Source organism: Melospiza georgiana, chromosome 2, assembly GCF_028018845.1.
Source record: "Melospiza georgiana isolate bMelGeo1 chromosome 2, bMelGeo1.pri, whole genome shotgun sequence".
In the NCBI taxonomy this organism is placed as follows: Eukaryota; Metazoa; Chordata; class Aves; order Passeriformes; family Passerellidae; genus Melospiza; species Melospiza georgiana.
This window is the reverse complement of record NC_080431.1, coordinates 43,964,612-43,983,022: the sequence shown is the minus strand read 5'-3', so window position 1 is coordinate 43,983,022 and position 18,411 is coordinate 43,964,612. Positions and strand designations below refer to the sequence as shown.

Here is an 18,411-nt window from a genome sequence, read left to right as displayed (position 1 = left end):
GTTAAAAATTGGTAGGCTAGTTCCTGCAGAGGCTGTACTCCAATTCCTCAGTACAGCACAGTACATACTGCAGCCATTACATGGACTTAATAGGAAAGACTGACTTGAGTAATTTGTCATGACCAGCAATTTTATTATGTTTGCAGTTTGCAAAGTAGTATTTTCATAGGGCTATGACAGCAATACAGCTCAATGCTGAGGAGTGAGAAGAAAAAACAGGAGGAAAAAAGGGTGAGAGAAAAGAAGAATAAAAGATAATTTGAAAAGCTGTTTCCTTTATTCTGAATAAAACTCTCCTTCACATTAATGCTTGTCACAACTTGTGTAGTCAGTGATAAGGTGACCCATATTTGACAGTGCTGTAAACTACAGAGCAACTGGGGCATGGAAAGGAAGCAAAGAAATGACAGCTCAAAACAAAATGTCCCTCATTTCAGTCCTTGAAGCTATTTCTGAGTTGTGGATAGGAAACACAAAAACATTGGATACCCATCAATCATACTAGTTAGCCAATAATTTATTAATATAGTGCCACCACATATAGCTTTAAGCAACCTACTTGTGACTGGAAGAACTTGCCATAAATGGAGTACCCCATCCAGCTGTGATCAAATAATCTTGATCTCAGGCATGATTCTTTAGTTGGACTTTCTTAAATTCTGTTGCTGTCATTCATTACTTCTGTTTCTAATTTTAGAGGAAGCAATGAAGCCAAGCAAAATGGTATAGTCAGTCAGAACTGAAAATCCAAATGCTACTGTTTAACTCCTACAATAAAATGGGGCCTGCAGACTTCAATCTGAAATACTTATCAATCATTTCCCCCTTATTTGTTTTCCTTTAATATACTTTCTGAAGGATAAAGCTTATGCCAATGTTTATTTCAAAATGCACTTTTCCCTGAGTGATGATATTTTTAATTGACATCAGAAACAGACATACTAAAAACACAAAGGCTTGCAAACATTTCATATGCTTCCCTGCTTGGTATTAATAAAGTAACCTTTTCCAAAGGTTATAACTAACCTTTTGGTGGAATTTTTTTCTCAAATAAATGAAGGTTGACATTGAAGCTAGTTCTTACAACATGAAATATTCACAATTACTTCATTGCTTTTTTCTTTGTGCGGAAGAACCGCTTTCAAAATATTCTTATTCAGCATCTTCTGCTATCTATAAAAATTTTATATCTGAGTTAAAGTTTTATAAGGCTTAAGGTTATGAAATATTAAGACAAGAGTTGAGCTTGTGATAATTTCTGTTTAAAAGACAGCAAATGTATCTACCAGAAAGTAAAAAAATACAGATTTTTTTGCATTGCTGCTTTATGGATATGCTTTTTTGATACTCCTTTCTCATGGGATATTTATTTTTGGTCAATGCATAACAGAAAAAAAGAAAAAGCAAAATAAGCATTGGGATCAAATAAAATTAAATTGTTACAAATTTTCTTTCAGAACTTTCAATTATTTTGTCTTGGCTAATCTCAAAATTTGATCAGGAACTACTAGTCACCGGACATCAAAAAGATCTTATTCGATGCCAGTAGCACTGTCAATAGCTCAGGAGCTCAGTAAAGTTGAGCCTCAATCTGAATAAATTCTGTTTGAATTCAAAAATTTTCATCAAGCATCTCTGAACAGTATCTCTGTATGAAATTCTTATATACAGCTCTTAAGCACATTTGAAAATAATTTGAATAGATGGTTCAGCAGGTGGTTCAGTAATGTTAAAAAGTTGCAGGTTTTCTTCTCTACAGGTGAAAAATATGTGCTTTGGACTGAAAATTGCAACACTTTCAATTGCAAGAGTAATATCACTTCAGAAATTTTCATTTTGCATTTGTTTTTCTAATTTGCAAAATTTTCCTTATAAAGTAGTTTATATAATTTTCTTTAGCAGCACTGTGCAATTCTTGTTTTGTATCTCTTTAGAACCTTATGAGTTACTAATGTACTGCCTTTTTATCCTAATGTCTTCTTATATAGATTATTAGATGTAATTTGAAGTAACTCCATCTATGTATGAAAGAGAGCAGCTAAAAATTATTCTTTATTTCTACCTTTAAAGGAATATTTATTCTCCTTTCATTCATTCTTTTTATCATTTCAGGTTAAGATGATCAAGCTTGGACTGCCTTCCCAGAAACTTAAGCTCATTAGAAGAGTAAAATTCAGATTCTGCCTTGCCCCAGTTTATTCTTCATTATTCTAATCATGGACAATTTTTATGGAAATGTAGAATGGGTAGTACAGAAATTTAAGCACTTCTTAAGCACAATCCAATCCATACTACCATAGATATCTGATGTATGTCAGCTGAGCCATGGCTTAAAGTATGTCTTTTTCTCCACTTTCTATAGAATATAGGAAGATACATCAAAATGTGTAGTCTAAATTAAAACAGCTAAAATGCATTGAAATACTCTACCTCAATAATGATCTCACTCAAGAACTGTGATCCTGCTTCCCTCTCATCACACAGAGGACTCATCTCGTGCAGAACATGCACATCTTCTTTTTTAAGACAAGCTATATTCAAATACCAAGTACATTATGTTGACTAGATGACTATGGAACTAGGTGTCTTTCTATTAGATGAGTAAAATTAAATTGAAGAAACTAATGCATCACCTGAAAAACAAGGCTGAAAGAAATTCACCAAAGCTTCGAGTTTTAGCAAAGAAAATTCGGAAAAGTCATTAAATTTTTTTTGACCTAGTAATCCAATACACAAAAGTAAGAGTAAGAAAAGTTACAGTAGTTGGAGGAGGTTTACTAAAAATCCAGTTCCTCTGATTTGTATGCCATGTCTCCTAATTTCTCTAATTATAAACCCTAAGTAATGTTGCTTTTATCTCAGAAATTAGTTTCAAATACAATGTGGAGAATTAAAATTAAATGCCATTTGAAAAGGTCATAAAGCAGGGACAATGCATAGCATGTGACAAAAAGCTTAGCAGAAGAATAATACTGCTTTTTTTTTGCCCCTATTATGCTTTTAGCAAATATATTATTTCCTATCTATAAGATCGCTATGGCTCATTTCCTTTTGACACTACATCTTACTGAGTAGCTATCAGCAGTAATGGAAAATAAGACTGAAAAATTATGCTGAGAGTAAATTATAAACTTTAATATAAGACTAATTTAGCATATTAGACTATTTAGCATATTTTCTTCAAATGGCATGAAGTAGCGTGAAATCATCCATCTAAAACTTATTACTGTTATTGAAACCTTTATCTAGTCTCAATCATATAGCAAGTCTATATAAACATAGGAGACTCTAAAACCCAAAAGATTACTTAAGCCAGAGAACTGTTCACAGGGAAGAACATATGTGCTCAGAAAAAAGTATGCAATTTAAAAACTTTCATGTGGTTGCCAAACTCCCCAAAATATGATCTGTGACCATATGTGATCTGTGAGAATTAATAATAAAATATATTTTCCTTATTCATTCATTAAATTTGAAATCTTCTCTTGAACCATTTGATGAGATTTAGAGATAAATCATTTTCCATAATTCTAGCAATACAATCAGAACATTGATGATTTCATGAACCAGAATGCAAAAACCACAAAACAAAAATCCTTATCAGCTCAATCCAACATATAATTTGAATAATTTAGCACCAGTTCTTGTCATACTCTTTAGGCTTTTTAACTATCTAATTATGATCTGTGATTTTTTTTTCCTAATGAGACTGGGATTTTTTTTTCATATGCCATATAGGAAGTTTCAGTAACTCTGAAAAGCTTAATTATTTATTTTAATCAATAAATGGTATCAGTGGAACAACACCTTCCCACCATTTTTTATAAAACAGTATTTTATCACAAAAATATTTTCATGGCAAAGTCATGTTAATCCCTGCTTTGTGTACAGAAAAGAAGCATCAGATTTTTTTTGACTGACCCTTCCATTCACAGTGAATTGAATTAGAATAGAATGATCAAATTTTACACACAAGGATTATTTATTCCTACTTTTAACACACTTTGGCTTCCATTAATTTTCAAACAAGCCTAAAGAAATTTGCTACATGGACCATTCTAGTATAATCATTTAGTGCAAGCAGACATTCTTATATGAATAAGCATGAGACAAAGGAAATTAGGGATTAGAAGACAAAGGTTATGGCAAAAAAATGCACAACCTTGCAAGATTTTCTGAAATACCACATAGCAAAGACAAGGCATGCAATACATTTACATGAATAGTCATTAGGAATACCTGGTTTTGATAGATAATTTATTTTTAAATTATGTCAGCTTTAGATTGAGTTTTGATATCCTTAAGATTGTCTACTGTACATGACATAAAGTTTGTGTTTATTTGGTGCACATTTTTAGACATTTTTAGACAAAGCTCTGTTCCTGAAGAGAAAAACTGTTACAAATGTGGAAAGAGAGTAATTACATCTGCTGCTTACTCTGATATGATGCTAGATTTTGTTTTCCAACAGAATGATTGCCTTTTATGGTAATGGAAAGGAATCTTAGATAAATTAAACTTCACCTGCACACAAATGGGAATTGCATTTCTCTGTGTTCCATCACACTCTCCTCCAATGTAGTGGGTTTTTTCAAAAGATAAAAAAGCCAGTATTACTATCTGTGTATTCTCCAGGAAATTTTGGACTAAATAATGAAAAATATATATTTAAAAAATCAATAAAAATCAGTGAGGAAAGTGAGATCCATCTACTTGTTATTTCAATATGCTCAAACATACAGAGAGAAAAGTTTCATTACAGTGTTGTGGCCCTGACAGCAAAGTTTGCAATAGATAGTCAAAACATGACACTTGCAAAGAGAGGTAGGAACACTTCCAGAAATTAGCATTTTTCTGATTTGTCTTACTATATTTAAATATCAAATATCTATATTCATTATATCACAGAAGCATACAACTGTATATATGTTGAAATATGTAGACTTCTCACCATCTAAAATGACTTTTAAAAAGATGTTGACATTTTTCTGAGCAATTTAGGCCATAATCATACTTTATTGAAAACTCTTAGCAGACAATGCATACACTAGAGAGTGAATCTATCATCTGCTTGTAGCAGAATGCACAGACCATCTGTTGGATTGGGTTGGTTTTTTCGACTTCTGTTTTCATATGCTAACATAAAAAGTCAAGCTAAGTAAAGATCCTGAAGTATACTGAGCTTTTCCTACAGTACAAAAATCATGGGTGGCTCTGTTTAGACTACACAAAAAGCCAAGAGGGAAAAACAAAAACAAGCCCCTGAAGAGAGATGTTATTTGACTTCACCTTGCAAAATAACATATGCCTAGACACATCTCTGTGGTAAAAGAACACTTAGATTGTGGGGGGGGGGGGAGAAAAAAAGGGTACTTTCCAAATTTCATTTGAGATTAATTGATCTCACAATATTTTTTAGGTTTTTGTATCTTTTTTTTTTAACTGTTCTCTTTTCAAAATGTTTTTGCGTCATCCCTAAAGGAATTAATTTCAACAGCAGACCAAAGATTTAAGAAACATCTGTATCATTCCTTAATTGCCAAAATTTGGAAAGAAAGCTTCCAATGAATTTCTCCTTCTGAAGTAAGCCTCTTATATTAGGATTCATAAGATAACTCACATTCCTTCCTTTCCTAGCTACTCACTGCCTCTTTTTTGCTCCATTTCCAGTCACCACTACAAAGGAAATGGGACACTTCAGACAGAAATCTCCCTTATTAGACAACCATGTTTCATTCTATGCATTACACTCTTAATATTGTGTACTCTTTTATTATGAGAGGATTAAGAGTCTTACACATAAAAAGGTCTTATTTCAACTCTCAGTTTTAGTAATGTTTGAAGCCTGTCACGAAAACAGTATCACCTGAAGAAAAATCAACTTTTCAACTTTCATGGTGGTGAGAGAAATGTCACTAGCCATTACTTAGAGAACCATACAAAATGGTTTTAAGTTTTTATTTAGTATCTAATTCACTATCTGGAAGCAAGAAACTTCATTATATTTTCCACAATATTTTTAAGATAATGTAATGAAAAATCTGACATAGAGTGGGATAGTTAGGGGGGATAACGACAAAGCTTGTGCACAGAAAGGAACACATTAAATTTCACATAGTTAAAGAGTTACAGTTTGATGAACTAAATACAAAAGTTTTCATTATGTACTTAGGCTTCTTTTTTATGAGTACTGTGGATAAATTTATTTTACTTTAACATTTACTTGATGGAGATTTAGGATCTTGCCTTTAAGGACTCAGACTCAAAATCGCTAGTTTCAGTTCATAAATTTCCCCATGCAATTAATTTATTTTTGCTTCAGTGTTCTGTCTTAGAAAACAAGCAGAAAAAAAAAACCCACAGTAAACAAATACACAAAAAAAAATTGCCCACAAATAATAGTACTGGCATTCACTTTCAATAAGTGGAATTTCTTTAAACATTAAGCTTTTTAAGAGATCAGTCTGTGCATTATGTTAAATACTAGGGGGGACTGATTTTGGTTATGCATAGTCAGGAGATTTGGCACACCACAGTACTCCAGCAGAAGAGCAAATCAGATGGACTCATAAAACTTAAAGAGAGGATATACTTAAATTCTAAAAGATATATTCAATGACTGTTGTAAAAAGTGAATGATAAAATACTTTGAGTCCTCATACAAAAGTTTAGATTTTTTTTTAATCTGTGTCAGTATCTGCAGGCAACATTTTCATAGAAAGATACTTAGTGACAGTTTGTGAGATATTATTGAATGTTCTTCTTTCTTCAAGGCAAAAAGATTGTCATGTCTAAACATGTCACAGTTGACAGAAGTTTGTCTAGTTTTCTATAATCTTATAATCCAAGATATTAAAGACTCCACACCACTAGCAGTAAAACTGTTTTGTATTTAAAAAATACAGCAACATTTCTTTCCTGTGATAATCTTTTCTCGGTACAACATGTTTTCTAAAATGATAGTAACTTTTTTTACCTGGAATTTCTTCAAAAAATCCAAGCATTCCTTGATTGTTCTGGACAATACAGTAGAGCTGAGGCTGTACCCAAACAGATCAGAAAATAGAAATTCATTTTTTCACAGGCTATGTGTCTGTTCATGTACTCCTATGATTAAATTTTAGCAGTTGTATGGAATACTCGATTCATATTTTACTTGCTTTGTACTAAGTGCAACACTTCTGCAGAATGCTATCTAGACATTTGATCCTACTTCACATCTCTGCTGATTATGGTTGTGACAGGATAGCAAGTTGCACTATTCCATATTCATTTTCTCAGAGGTCTTTTACTTTTTTCAAGACTATTGCGTGTATTTTAATTCTCTCCTATAACATATGGGTGAATCATTTAAAAATATTTTCATTTTTATTTTTAAAAAGCATATGCTTTACTTCATTATTTAGTCCTTATTGACTTAAATGAAAGTACTGGGTGCAAAAGAAACATCGAATTCCTACTGATACAACTACTGTTCCTAATTTTGCATGTCAAGGCTTTCCTCTTCAATTCCTTTTATAGCAGTTTTCATAAATTCCATTTAAATCTCCAATGAACAGTGTAGAGAAGCATTCACTTTCATCTAAATTTCTATCCTCTCAAAGACTATTACTTTTCAAACAAAAGTCATTAATCTTCTAAATTAAAATACCAGAGTCAAGATATGCAAAAACTTAACTCAGGAGGATGAATTATCATCAAATATGTTGGTGAAGGCATTGTTGATTAACAAACAATTATTAATTGAATTTTGCTATTAAAAAACAACTTCTTAGATGTGACTGTAATTTGAAGTCCTTATGTTTATCAATAGAAGACTAAAAATAGTTTAAAAAACTGTTCCCACTAACTAATAATATGGAGTTGTTTATTTTATATTGTTTACTTTCTCTCTTCCCTTCTTTCTCCTTTTCCCTTCCCTATTTTTGATGTCTCATTTACTTTGGAGTTGCTCTTACTATTGCTGCTTTGAAGGGGTATTTTTGTTCTGAACGTCAGATAATTCATATAAAATGTGATTATCTTTGTGGTTAAGTTAATAGCAAAAATTATGATGAAACAACTGACAGAAGAGAATTCAATAAATAAATAGAGCATAAAAGCCACCAGACATTACACACAGAAGGTTTGCATTTAGCACGATGATTATCATTACAAAACTCTATAACAGAAATAACTTCATGAATTTAATCTTTTGGACATTCATAAACTATTATCATTTGACTGCATGAACAAAATTATAGCAATGCACGTGGAAATTAGTAGTGGATGGAGGTACACCAATATTACATATTCCAATTTATAAGTAGAGAAATAACAAGGAATATGAGAAAAAAAGCAGTGAACCAGATTGGCCTGAAGGCTTGGACAGGTGATGCATCTGACAGGCCTACGAAATGAAAATAAGTTATATCTCTGTAGGCAATCAGAAGTCCATCCAAAAGTTGAGTACCTGAAGTGCCATATATTCCTGCAAATACATATGCAGTGGTTTTTATAATGTTTTCTCCATACTTGCTGAAGGTAAAATAACTTCTACACTCTGAAAGAACCTATTCCCAGCTAGAATATAAAATAATCTCAGAAACCATAGTTTCAAAGAAAAATAAAGAGCACAACAGAATTTGGCATGAAGTATGTATCCTGCACTTTTTTCTCCTTACATAATTCAACACTATTTTTAGGTATGGTTCACTTAAACCATCGAAGAATCTCTAGAAATAATTAGGAGGCCAAATAGTATTCAGTCCTAGGACTTTTTTCAGCAAAGATGCTGCATGTGATTATACCCATTCAGATTCAAGGATCTTTTGTGATTTTTAAAATTTAATTTGGTTTTGTTTTCCTCCATGAGTTTGCACAAAGCAAACCTATGTAGCAGCAAAAAGACACCAAGGTCCAAACAGTGCTGTTTTTTCCATATGGTAAGAGTGGGAGGAAGGATGAAAACAGATGACAGGAAAATACAAATGTTACAAAAGGTTGAATATTTTAATGTTGATGAAATATAGTCAAACAGAAAATTTGACTGATACAGTTAAAAAAGGAATGAACTACAGATGATGTGTTCCATGAACTTAACCCAGCTACTTATTAAAGAATAAGAAAATCATTGCTTATTAAATCCATAAAATCAATCCTATGTGATAAAGATTGTTGGTTAAGATTAAAAAGATAATTTTTAAATTTTGAAAAAGACATTTCCATCTCTCAAATTTTGAGATAACGGCAAACACTAAAATTTAAAAGCTCTTATTTTCAATTTTACATAATCTTACATGTTTTATTTCTAATATTCCATTTTAATATAATAAGTTGAAGTCCAAACTTTGGAACACACACAACATTTAACCAAGTCTTAATTCTCTCCATGTTTTTCTGTTGGCTTATTTCTGAGAATTAAACACCCATAAATTATTTTCCATTTTATCTCATTAATTAAAGTCAATATTTTCCATGAGTCAAGAACAGATGAAATTCCACATAAAGTAGTCAAAATGGAAATCAAGAGATAAGATGTGCCTGAGCAAGTGAAAGAATGGACTGAGGGTCCTAATTGATAGGAAAGGTCTGTGTGACAGCCAAAATGTGGCAGGGAGAGATGGAGTAAAGGATTGAAGAGTAAAGGAATAGGAGATATGATTACAAATGTGCTTTGGAAAACCAGGCTACTCGTGACAATCCCCTCTGATGCTTTGAATATATATCATTAGGACTACAGAACTGTAACACTGACCTAAACTGACAGTAATCCTCAGCACAGCCAGTACAAATATTCAAGACTTCAGCTGGAAAGAGAAGATATGGAAAGAACAATGCGACATAAACTTGAAGCATGTGTTGAAACTTCCAGCTAAATTTTAACATGAATTTTGGAGAAACTTATTTCTTTTATCTTGAAGAAAAAAGTTTTCACGTAAAACACTATTTTAAAAGTATAAATGATGATAATGTTTCAACCCAATATTACTATTAAAAGTAACATTTTCAAAAAATTAGAAATAAAAGATTTAAATTACTAATAGAAAAACATCTAAACAAAGTTATAACCTTAACTTACACTCTTACTAAAATATCATAATAGTTTAGTATTTTGGATCTATGTTCATCTCAAATTATTGGTAAGTTATGACTTTTTGAAATAAAAATCAGAAAATTTAGATACTGATGAAATTAAATTTTTGGTAAAGTTGAAGTTTGGGGATTTGGGTTGCATCAGTTCTCAACTTTTTACAAGATAAATTTCCTTTCTGAAACTTTTAATAACATCTAGTTCTTTCCTTAGTGTCAATAGTTTACATTAGATCATCGGTTCTGTATTCTAAAAAATTGTTCTAACAACACCAGGAAACTTGTATGCTAGAAAATTCTGCCAAAACATCACAGCATAACATTTAAGGAGTAATTTTCACCTAAAAAATACAAGCTTGAGATACAGAAAGAAAGAGCAAATTCTTAAAATGCTTCCAACAGGGTACAAAAAAATGTGTCACAAGGATAAGAAGAAGCTGCTGGAAAGCAATGATTATGTGTTAAGAGTATGTTTATCTGTATGTATCAGCAGCATTCTTATGAATTTAACAGATTCCAACAATATGCTCTATTTTTTCCATATACAATATTTAAATGAACTTCAGTGTTCACAAAAATGTTATATAGGAATCAACTCTAATTTATTTCTTAAGAACAATATAAATTATACACATATATGCACTTTTATATATGTAAATCTTATCATGTTTATATTAAGAGAGAAATACAGATGATACATATTTATTCAAGCATATATAGACTTATATAGGTCCCTACTGTTATTATTCCAGAAATTATTTTGTCGAGGGAAAAAATTACATTCAACCCAACAGTATTTCTGCAGACTTATCTACAATGATTCATCATCAATTGGATTTTAAAGATGGCTATTCTCTGTTCTTTCTTTTACTTTGACTATGAAAAGGTTGAAAAGCATTTCCCTTTTGCAATGTTCTTTGATGTTACCCTTAAGAGGTCCATAGTTTTAGAGGTATTTCACTGATTCAGTCACTCCCTGTGCAACTGATATTTTCACTGCCAAATCTTTCTTTAATGTTGCATTTTTTAAAAATATTCCTGCAAAACAGTGCAACTTAGTCCATAGGAAAAAACAATGGTTGGTTTTGTCAATGTTGAAAGTACTTGGATAACAACAATCAAAAAACTGGTCAAGTCCTTTGCTTCCTGGTATGTTTAATGGGCTCGTGTTCTCTAGCAGCATCCATACTTTTTTTGAGATGAGTGATATGCTTCTTACTAACACTGTGAGAATATAATAATTCAATAATTCTATCCATTTATTCTATCTTTTTAGAACAGCTTGAATTTGCAATGCAGACTTCAAATGGTGTTCTTTTTACCAAATTTGATTGAACATTAAACATTTAAATCAAACATTTGAACCTGAATTAGCCACTTTAGACTATTGTTACACTCAATGAAGAGAAATAGGGACATCTGAAAGATAATTCACCTTCTTCAAAAATGTGCATCTAAGATAAAGATGAGATGAGATAAGATAAAGCCCCATCATGGACTGAACGAGTTACTCAAACTAAAGTGTCTTGCTAACCCATTAAACACAGCAAATACCACCATCAGCTTGGCAGCCAGTGATGAAACAAATCAGAGAACAAGGTAAAATGGGGAGCTGAGGCAAAAACATAGGAATGGGAATTCTATTAGGATTTTCTTAAAAAATGGCTAAGGAGATAAGGGAAAATTATACTGAAATTCAAAGATTGCAAAATACTTAGGGAGAAACAGAAGAATGAGAGGTCCAAGAAGCTGTTAATGAACTAGAGGAAATCTGACTTCAGTTTTGGAAGCATCCAGGACAAGGTACAGGCAAGATTGGACAGAAAGTAACCTGGTTAGTAAATCAATGAAGCAGATGGTAAGAGAAGTTGGTAAAACCAAGTAATGATTTCTGGGTAAGGAACCTAGGACTTGAAGAAGGCAATTGGAAATCCTTTGAGACCATGGAAAGCATGAAAAAAAGAAGCAAGAATAAGGTAGAGGACAATACGTATTCAATTAAAAAAAAAAAAAAAAACACAAAAAAAGCAAAACGAATGTAACAAAAGACAGTAAGTTCCAGAGCAGCAGGAAGAAAGATATATGAGTCTGCTTTTCACAAAAATTCCAAATGCAGTGGAAGACTCTAAAGCCTTACAATATCTTCCGCTGTGGAAGTCCTCAATATTCCGGCAGAGAAAGTACACAACCTCCCTTTTAATTACCAACAAAAAATTAAGAACTTTCTTCTGATGTCAGTTATTCTATCAGTTCAAGTGGCAATGGGATACACAGTGAATCCTCAGGCTTCAGTTCTGTATTCAAGTGATGGACGAAAGAACTGCCAGTACATGAAGTGACTTGTGTGCTCTTCTGCTTGTTAAAAACCAAACCAAAACAAACAGCCAAGCTTTAGAAATGCTGTTCTACAAGTACCAAAGCCAGTTTTTAAAGTTAGGAAATTCTAGACCCAGATTCTCTTTGTAACTTATCTAATTCCATACACGTATATATATATACAGTCTTCAGCTATGTGATCTTGCACTATTTTTATCACCTGATTCTTCTGCATCCCATGCACGGAGCATAGATCCTCTGAGAATGAATAAGAACTTTGGAGGAGAAAGGTCTGTGGCCTGTGTTGTGTAGCAACCCTGATTCTTTTGTTGTGAAAGTTAAAAGTATAAATATAAAAGCCTACAAGTTATATAACCATTTCTAGAAGTTTCATAATAAAGTTGAAAAACTGGCTCATGACAAAAACAAATGGATTATCCTCTTCTGATTCCATAACCTAGAAATGCAGAATTGTGTGATCTATATTCCACCCCAATAATTAAATTACCTTCTTAACAAAGCAGTTTATATGAGATAATACAAAAAACATAAGCAGATATTAATTTGATTTCTTTAGGATCTAATTTTAGGATCTGGTTATCACAGGAGAAGGAAGGTATGGTTCAAACATGGATAACACCTCAGAAAGGCCACATGATCAGTTGTGAGAGCTCACAGGGTAGACTAAGGCACAGGAAGGGATCTTGATTCTCCTCTTCTTGTAAGCTCAGGTACCAAGATGAAAGCTGTAAACAGGAAGCTCCACTTACTTAGAAACCAGGGACCAGAATCTTCTCCTAAGACTAGATAAAGTTACATCAGTACATGAAATAGTCAAGTAGCATATTTTATGACAGTTTTATCTACATTTTCTAAAATGGACAAAATATTTTCTCATTAAATTAGAAAGCTGCATCGGGAATGTTGCTCGTCCTAATAGGTTTCAAATTTGTAACTTTCTACAGCAGCATGCCAACCACAAGATTGTAGGTTGCTAGGAGAAAAGGAAGAAGACTTGGAAGTGGAGACTAATGGGCAAAAGCATCAAAATGCAGGATTTCTGGGCTCAGAGCAGAAAAATACAAAAGAAATGCTTATACAAAAGCGTTGATCATATAGTATAACCATGCACATTTTTATGTTCCTGATTCTACACTGATCACAGTGATTTAATTTAAATAAATAGTTTTGACCACAGAGACATGCAAACTAAATTTCTCAGTTAATGTTTGAATTAGAAAATTATTCTCTCACTTATTAACCTTTTGGATTCCCATTAATACTGAAGTTTTTACTTCCCATTGACAAAACTTGACAGAAACACAGTAAAATACCTTCCTCATTACTTTTCTAGTGACTCAACATTTGAGCATGAAACTCTGTTGTGTGAGGAAGGCACAGTATTCAGTCCTTTTGCTTCTTTCTTTACAGTACACTATTAGAAAGTATCGAATGGTGGGAGGATTTGCCATCTTCTTTCAGAAGCTGTATTTTTGAATTCTTGTATGTTTTATGAAAGACTTCTGCATTGTCAGTGCTTGCTTTACGTGGGTTAGGCATATCTGGCATATTCTTCTTGGAAGTGTCTCTTAAACCAAATGTTAATTGAATTCTGTGTTCTTCACTCCTCTCACACACAAACAGAGGAGTCTGGGACTGGTTTGCAGATGGGCTTATCATTTATGGGTGCAATTGAGAACAGAGAAATTAGTGGGAGAAAAGTGCTATATGTTCTGAAACCAATCAATTCAATTTTTTTTTAACTTTTATCTCGCTTTCTGGCTTGCCCCTCCTCTGTAGAATAGGGCTGTTGCAAAAATAAACCTGTTACTAGTTTGTGAGGAACATATTGAGTGTAGTGGTGAACAGTGCCAAGGGCTCATGAGGAATTACATCTTCATAGGATTTGAATAGCGTGAGGTAAGGAAAACGTGCTACCACCCATTCAGGAAGGAGGAGCTAAAATACTAACTCTTTTCCTATTAAGTGAATCCCATTCACGTTGAGGGTTGATTAACAAGTCACCTGAAAAGAGCCATTGTGAGCATGTAAAATCTCCATTATAAACCTTGAGGCTTTGATGGTCTTTTCAAAGCATTTTGAGGCTGATTTGTAAATTATAATTAAAAATTCATATTATAGATTTTTTTTTTTCCTACCGGTTTTGTCTCAGGAAATGAAGATCAAAAAAAGAATCTTTAAATACCCACTGCATCTATTGACAATTTTGTCATGCCAGTTCTAAACCAATTTGATATGCATGTTTCTAACCAATTTCAAGCAATTGGACCATGTTCTAACACTAATTGTTAACTGTAAAACATTTTTTTTCTTTTTACAGATACAATATAGAAAGTAGAACAATTAGATAAATACTTTATAACATGCTCTATCTAACCCTTCAGTCTTCTCAATGCCAGTAGGACTATCCACGTTTATTCCTTACTTATGTATAGATAAACTGTACAATTTTAATGACAAGATCTTCTTCAGAAACATGCAGAAAAACCCAAATTAGCAAAGTAGAATGTATTACACAACCATATTCTCTCATTAAATAAATCCCACAATATCTAACAGAACCAAGAATTAAAACCAAGAATTCAAGATTGTCCAGCTTTGTGTTTAGCTTAGATGTAGAAACAGTAACTAAAACTCCACTGAAAAACAAATCCAGCTGAGCTGAAAAAGGATACTAGTACAAAATTCATGTACCAAGCTGAGGAGAGTAAATGAGAAAAAAAATTAATACAAAGAAACTAACAAACAAAAACCCCAAACAAGAATCCAACCAACACTATTTTGGAGATACAATCATACTAAGTAGGCACTAAAAATAAAAAACAAAAAGCAATTTTCACTTCTACATATATGTTAATAGCAGAAAAAACATTTATAAAAAGACTTATGTCTACAGAATGAGTGAGACATAACTTTCCAGGGCATTAGAAGATTGTTGGATCAAAGAACTTTCAAGCACAGAACTGTCATTTTTGCAGCACTTGACCACCTCTTGACATAACATACAATGTTCCTAGAGGGAAATGAAAGGTTCTTTAATAAGAAAGAGAAAGTCAAGTCTTAGACCCTAAAACTATCTTAAACATTTTCATACTTTAAAATGAAAGGTTCTTTAATAAGAAAGAGAAAGTCAAGTCTTAGACCCTAAAACTATCTTAAACATTTTCATACTTTAAAAGGTGGCATTTTCATCAATAATGAAATCACATCTCCTGAAGCAGTTATTTTAAATCTGAACAAATTTGAGCATATTTCTTCAACAGGATTATGAGCTACTGATGACTAGATGTGTTGTTTCAGTAACAATGAATGAAGAACATAAAATGGATTATGAAAATCGAGAGCAGTAATCAGATACATAGTGTCACAGAGTACATACATTCTATCAAGTAAAATCTTATGTACAAATCAAGTGATGCCACTCAGTAAATTTCGGTTAGTATGCAGATCTCTACAGAATCTCAGATCAGTGACACACCTAAATGAAAAGTCCATAGAATGAAATTACATTTGTAATAGTTTTTAACCTCTCCCATTCCCTCTTAAAAAACCTTGAAGATATAATTTTAGGGTTGGTGTCTTACCTGTCTTTGTAGTGTATCTGATAATTTGAATTGAATCCTAGGATAAGCACCTTCTTGTTGCTCAGAGCAACTTCCAGTGTTCATAAAAACTTCAGTATTGCTTTTGCTTTAAAAATATACTGTAACCCACTTAGTAGCTATTTCACATGTTTAAATTACGTAGCTCCTATGAAATCAACTATGCTAACAGACAAAACAATAAGAGATTCAAGGAGAGAATACATGCTTTAGAGCTCTCTGAAAAGGTGTAACATACTTAAAGTTACATACCCATATGTTTATCTACAGCTGTACTAATCCAAACATAAGCACAGTGCTATCCCTTCATGTCACAAAATATTTAATACTATATATTTAATTTTTAATATGAAAATAAGAACAAAAAACCAAGTAATTTATTTTATTTCTTTTCATATTTAGAAACTGAACAGCACATTTCTCTCCATAGGGAAAAAAAAAATAAAAACCAAGGGAAATTAAAATGAAGTAATCTTAACTGTGGGGAGGCAGGAGCAAGCAGAGTTAAAGTAATGACTCATTTTACGCTTAGGACTATCTGTATCAGAGTTTTTCTGAAAGCTCTCTGTCAGCTGCATTTCCTTCTTCAAAAGATTTTAATTTCTGTTTCAGCTGGGCATGAGGAGGGCAGGGAATGGGAAGGAAAAGTAATTCAACATTAACGCATTTGTGTGAAACGCAAGAATCTGGATGTGTCTTTCTTGCTCTTACATTCTCTCATGTGTCACTCAGTTGATGACTCATAAAATTCTTTCAGGTCTTATTTTTCTCTGAGGTAGGCTGCAACACCGCCGAGTTTCAAGAAAGTGGACGCTTTTACTTGCGAGCTTTCACCTGTCATCCCAGTACCGAGCACAACACCACCTCCCGCTAGCGTTTTAATAAACTTCTGAGAAAGTTGGGGAGCGACGGTCCCCAGCGCGGAGCGCCGGCTTTGAGAGGAGCTTGTTCTCGGGCAGGGGCAGCCCAGGTGCAGGGGCGGAGGTGCGGACAGAGACAGGACAGGGACAGGGACAGGTCAGGGGCAGCCACAGGCCAGGAGCAGGGGCACGGCCAGGGGCAGGCCAAGGACAGCATCCCTGGTCCGCGGCACCTTGACCGTGAGGCTGGCCGGTCTCCCCCGGGACCCTGGGCAGCCCCCCAGCCGCCCTTCCCTCCGCCTCCAAACCCCGCCGGTTCAAACTGTAGGACTCGTCCCGCTCCCAGACCCGCGCCCTCCCGCACCAAGGCCAGCACACCGGCCCGGCTGCGCCCCCGCCCCGGGGCCGCACAGCCCCGCGATGAGCCCCGCGATGAGCCCCGCGATGAGCCCCGCGATGAGCCCCGCGATGAGCCCCGCGATGCCCCGCGGACCGGGGCGCGCAGGCGGCGCCGGAGCTGCCCTACCTGTGCCCGCCTCCGTCACCTGTTGCCCGGCTGCCTCCATCGGCGCAGCCCCCCGGCGCCTCCTCCCGCTCCGCCGGCGCCAGGGGCTTCTCGGGCTCGCGGGCCACCTCCATCCCGCCGGGCACCGCCTCCTCCTCCTCCTCCTCCAGGGACTCCACGTAGAAGACGGTGCGGGGCGGCGGCGGTCCCGGGCCGTGCCCCGCGGCCGGCCGGCCGCCGGCGGGCAGCAGCGTCCCGTTGGGCGGGCTGGCCGTGGTGGCCGCCGAGGAGGAGGCGGAGGAGGCGGATTTCTTCCAGAAGACGCCGTTGCCTCTCTCCTGGCTCTTCAGCAGGCGGCTCTGGCTCGGTCCCCAGTGCTCGAAGCTGCTGTCGGGCGGCAGGCAGCCTCCCCCCGCCGGGCCGCCCGCCGGCGAGGGGTGGCTGAACAGTTTCCAGCGGAGGCGCAGGATGTGCTTCACGTCGAAGTCTTTCCTGCCGGAGCCGGACATGGTGCCGCGGCGGGCGGGGGACGGGCGCGGGCTGAGGCGGGACTCACGGCGGCCAGGCAGGGCCCGGCGGCGGCAGCGGCGGCAGCGGCAGCGGCGGCTCCTCCGGGCAGCGCTGGGCTTGTAGGGCGAGGGGTGGCAGCCGCCGGGCGGAGAGAGATGCGCGCACACACCGTGCGGAGAGAGAGGGAGGATGGATGGAGCGATGCACAGAGCCAAGAGGAGGTAGAGACAGCCAGCACGAAAGGGAGAAAGACAGAGGGCGAGATGCCCAGAGCTGACGAGGACTGCACGGTGATCAGTGGAAAGGGGAGGAGAGAGAGGCAGAATTGAGAGACATCTCTCAGGGGAGACGGACACTTGAGGGGGAAGAGCGGGTGAGGGAGGCTGCTAGGACGCGCTAATCTGATTAACGGGGGAGCGAGCTAGAGCCCGGAGAGGAGCGGCGGCGGCAGCAGCCGCAGCGGGAGGCAGGTGGCACCTCCTCAGTCTCTCAGAGCTCCGTGACCGAGTGCAGGCGGAGAGGAAAA

General features: G+C 35.8%; 1 protein-coding gene across 2 annotated transcripts in view; it reads right to left on the bottom strand.

The window, feature by feature from the left end:
* The window catches only part of KLHL1 (kelch like family member 1), a 185,851-nt gene extending 167,967 nt beyond the window's left edge, over positions 1-17,884 (bottom strand). For both annotated transcript variants that reach the window (XM_058045329.1, XM_058045330.1), the window contains exon 1: positions 17,397-17,884. In XM_058045329.1, the coding sequence (XP_057901312.1) occupies positions 17,397-17,884 (488 nt within the window). The remainder of the gene's footprint in view (positions 1-17,396) is intronic.
* Between the last annotated feature and the right edge of the window lie 527 nt (positions 17,885-18,411).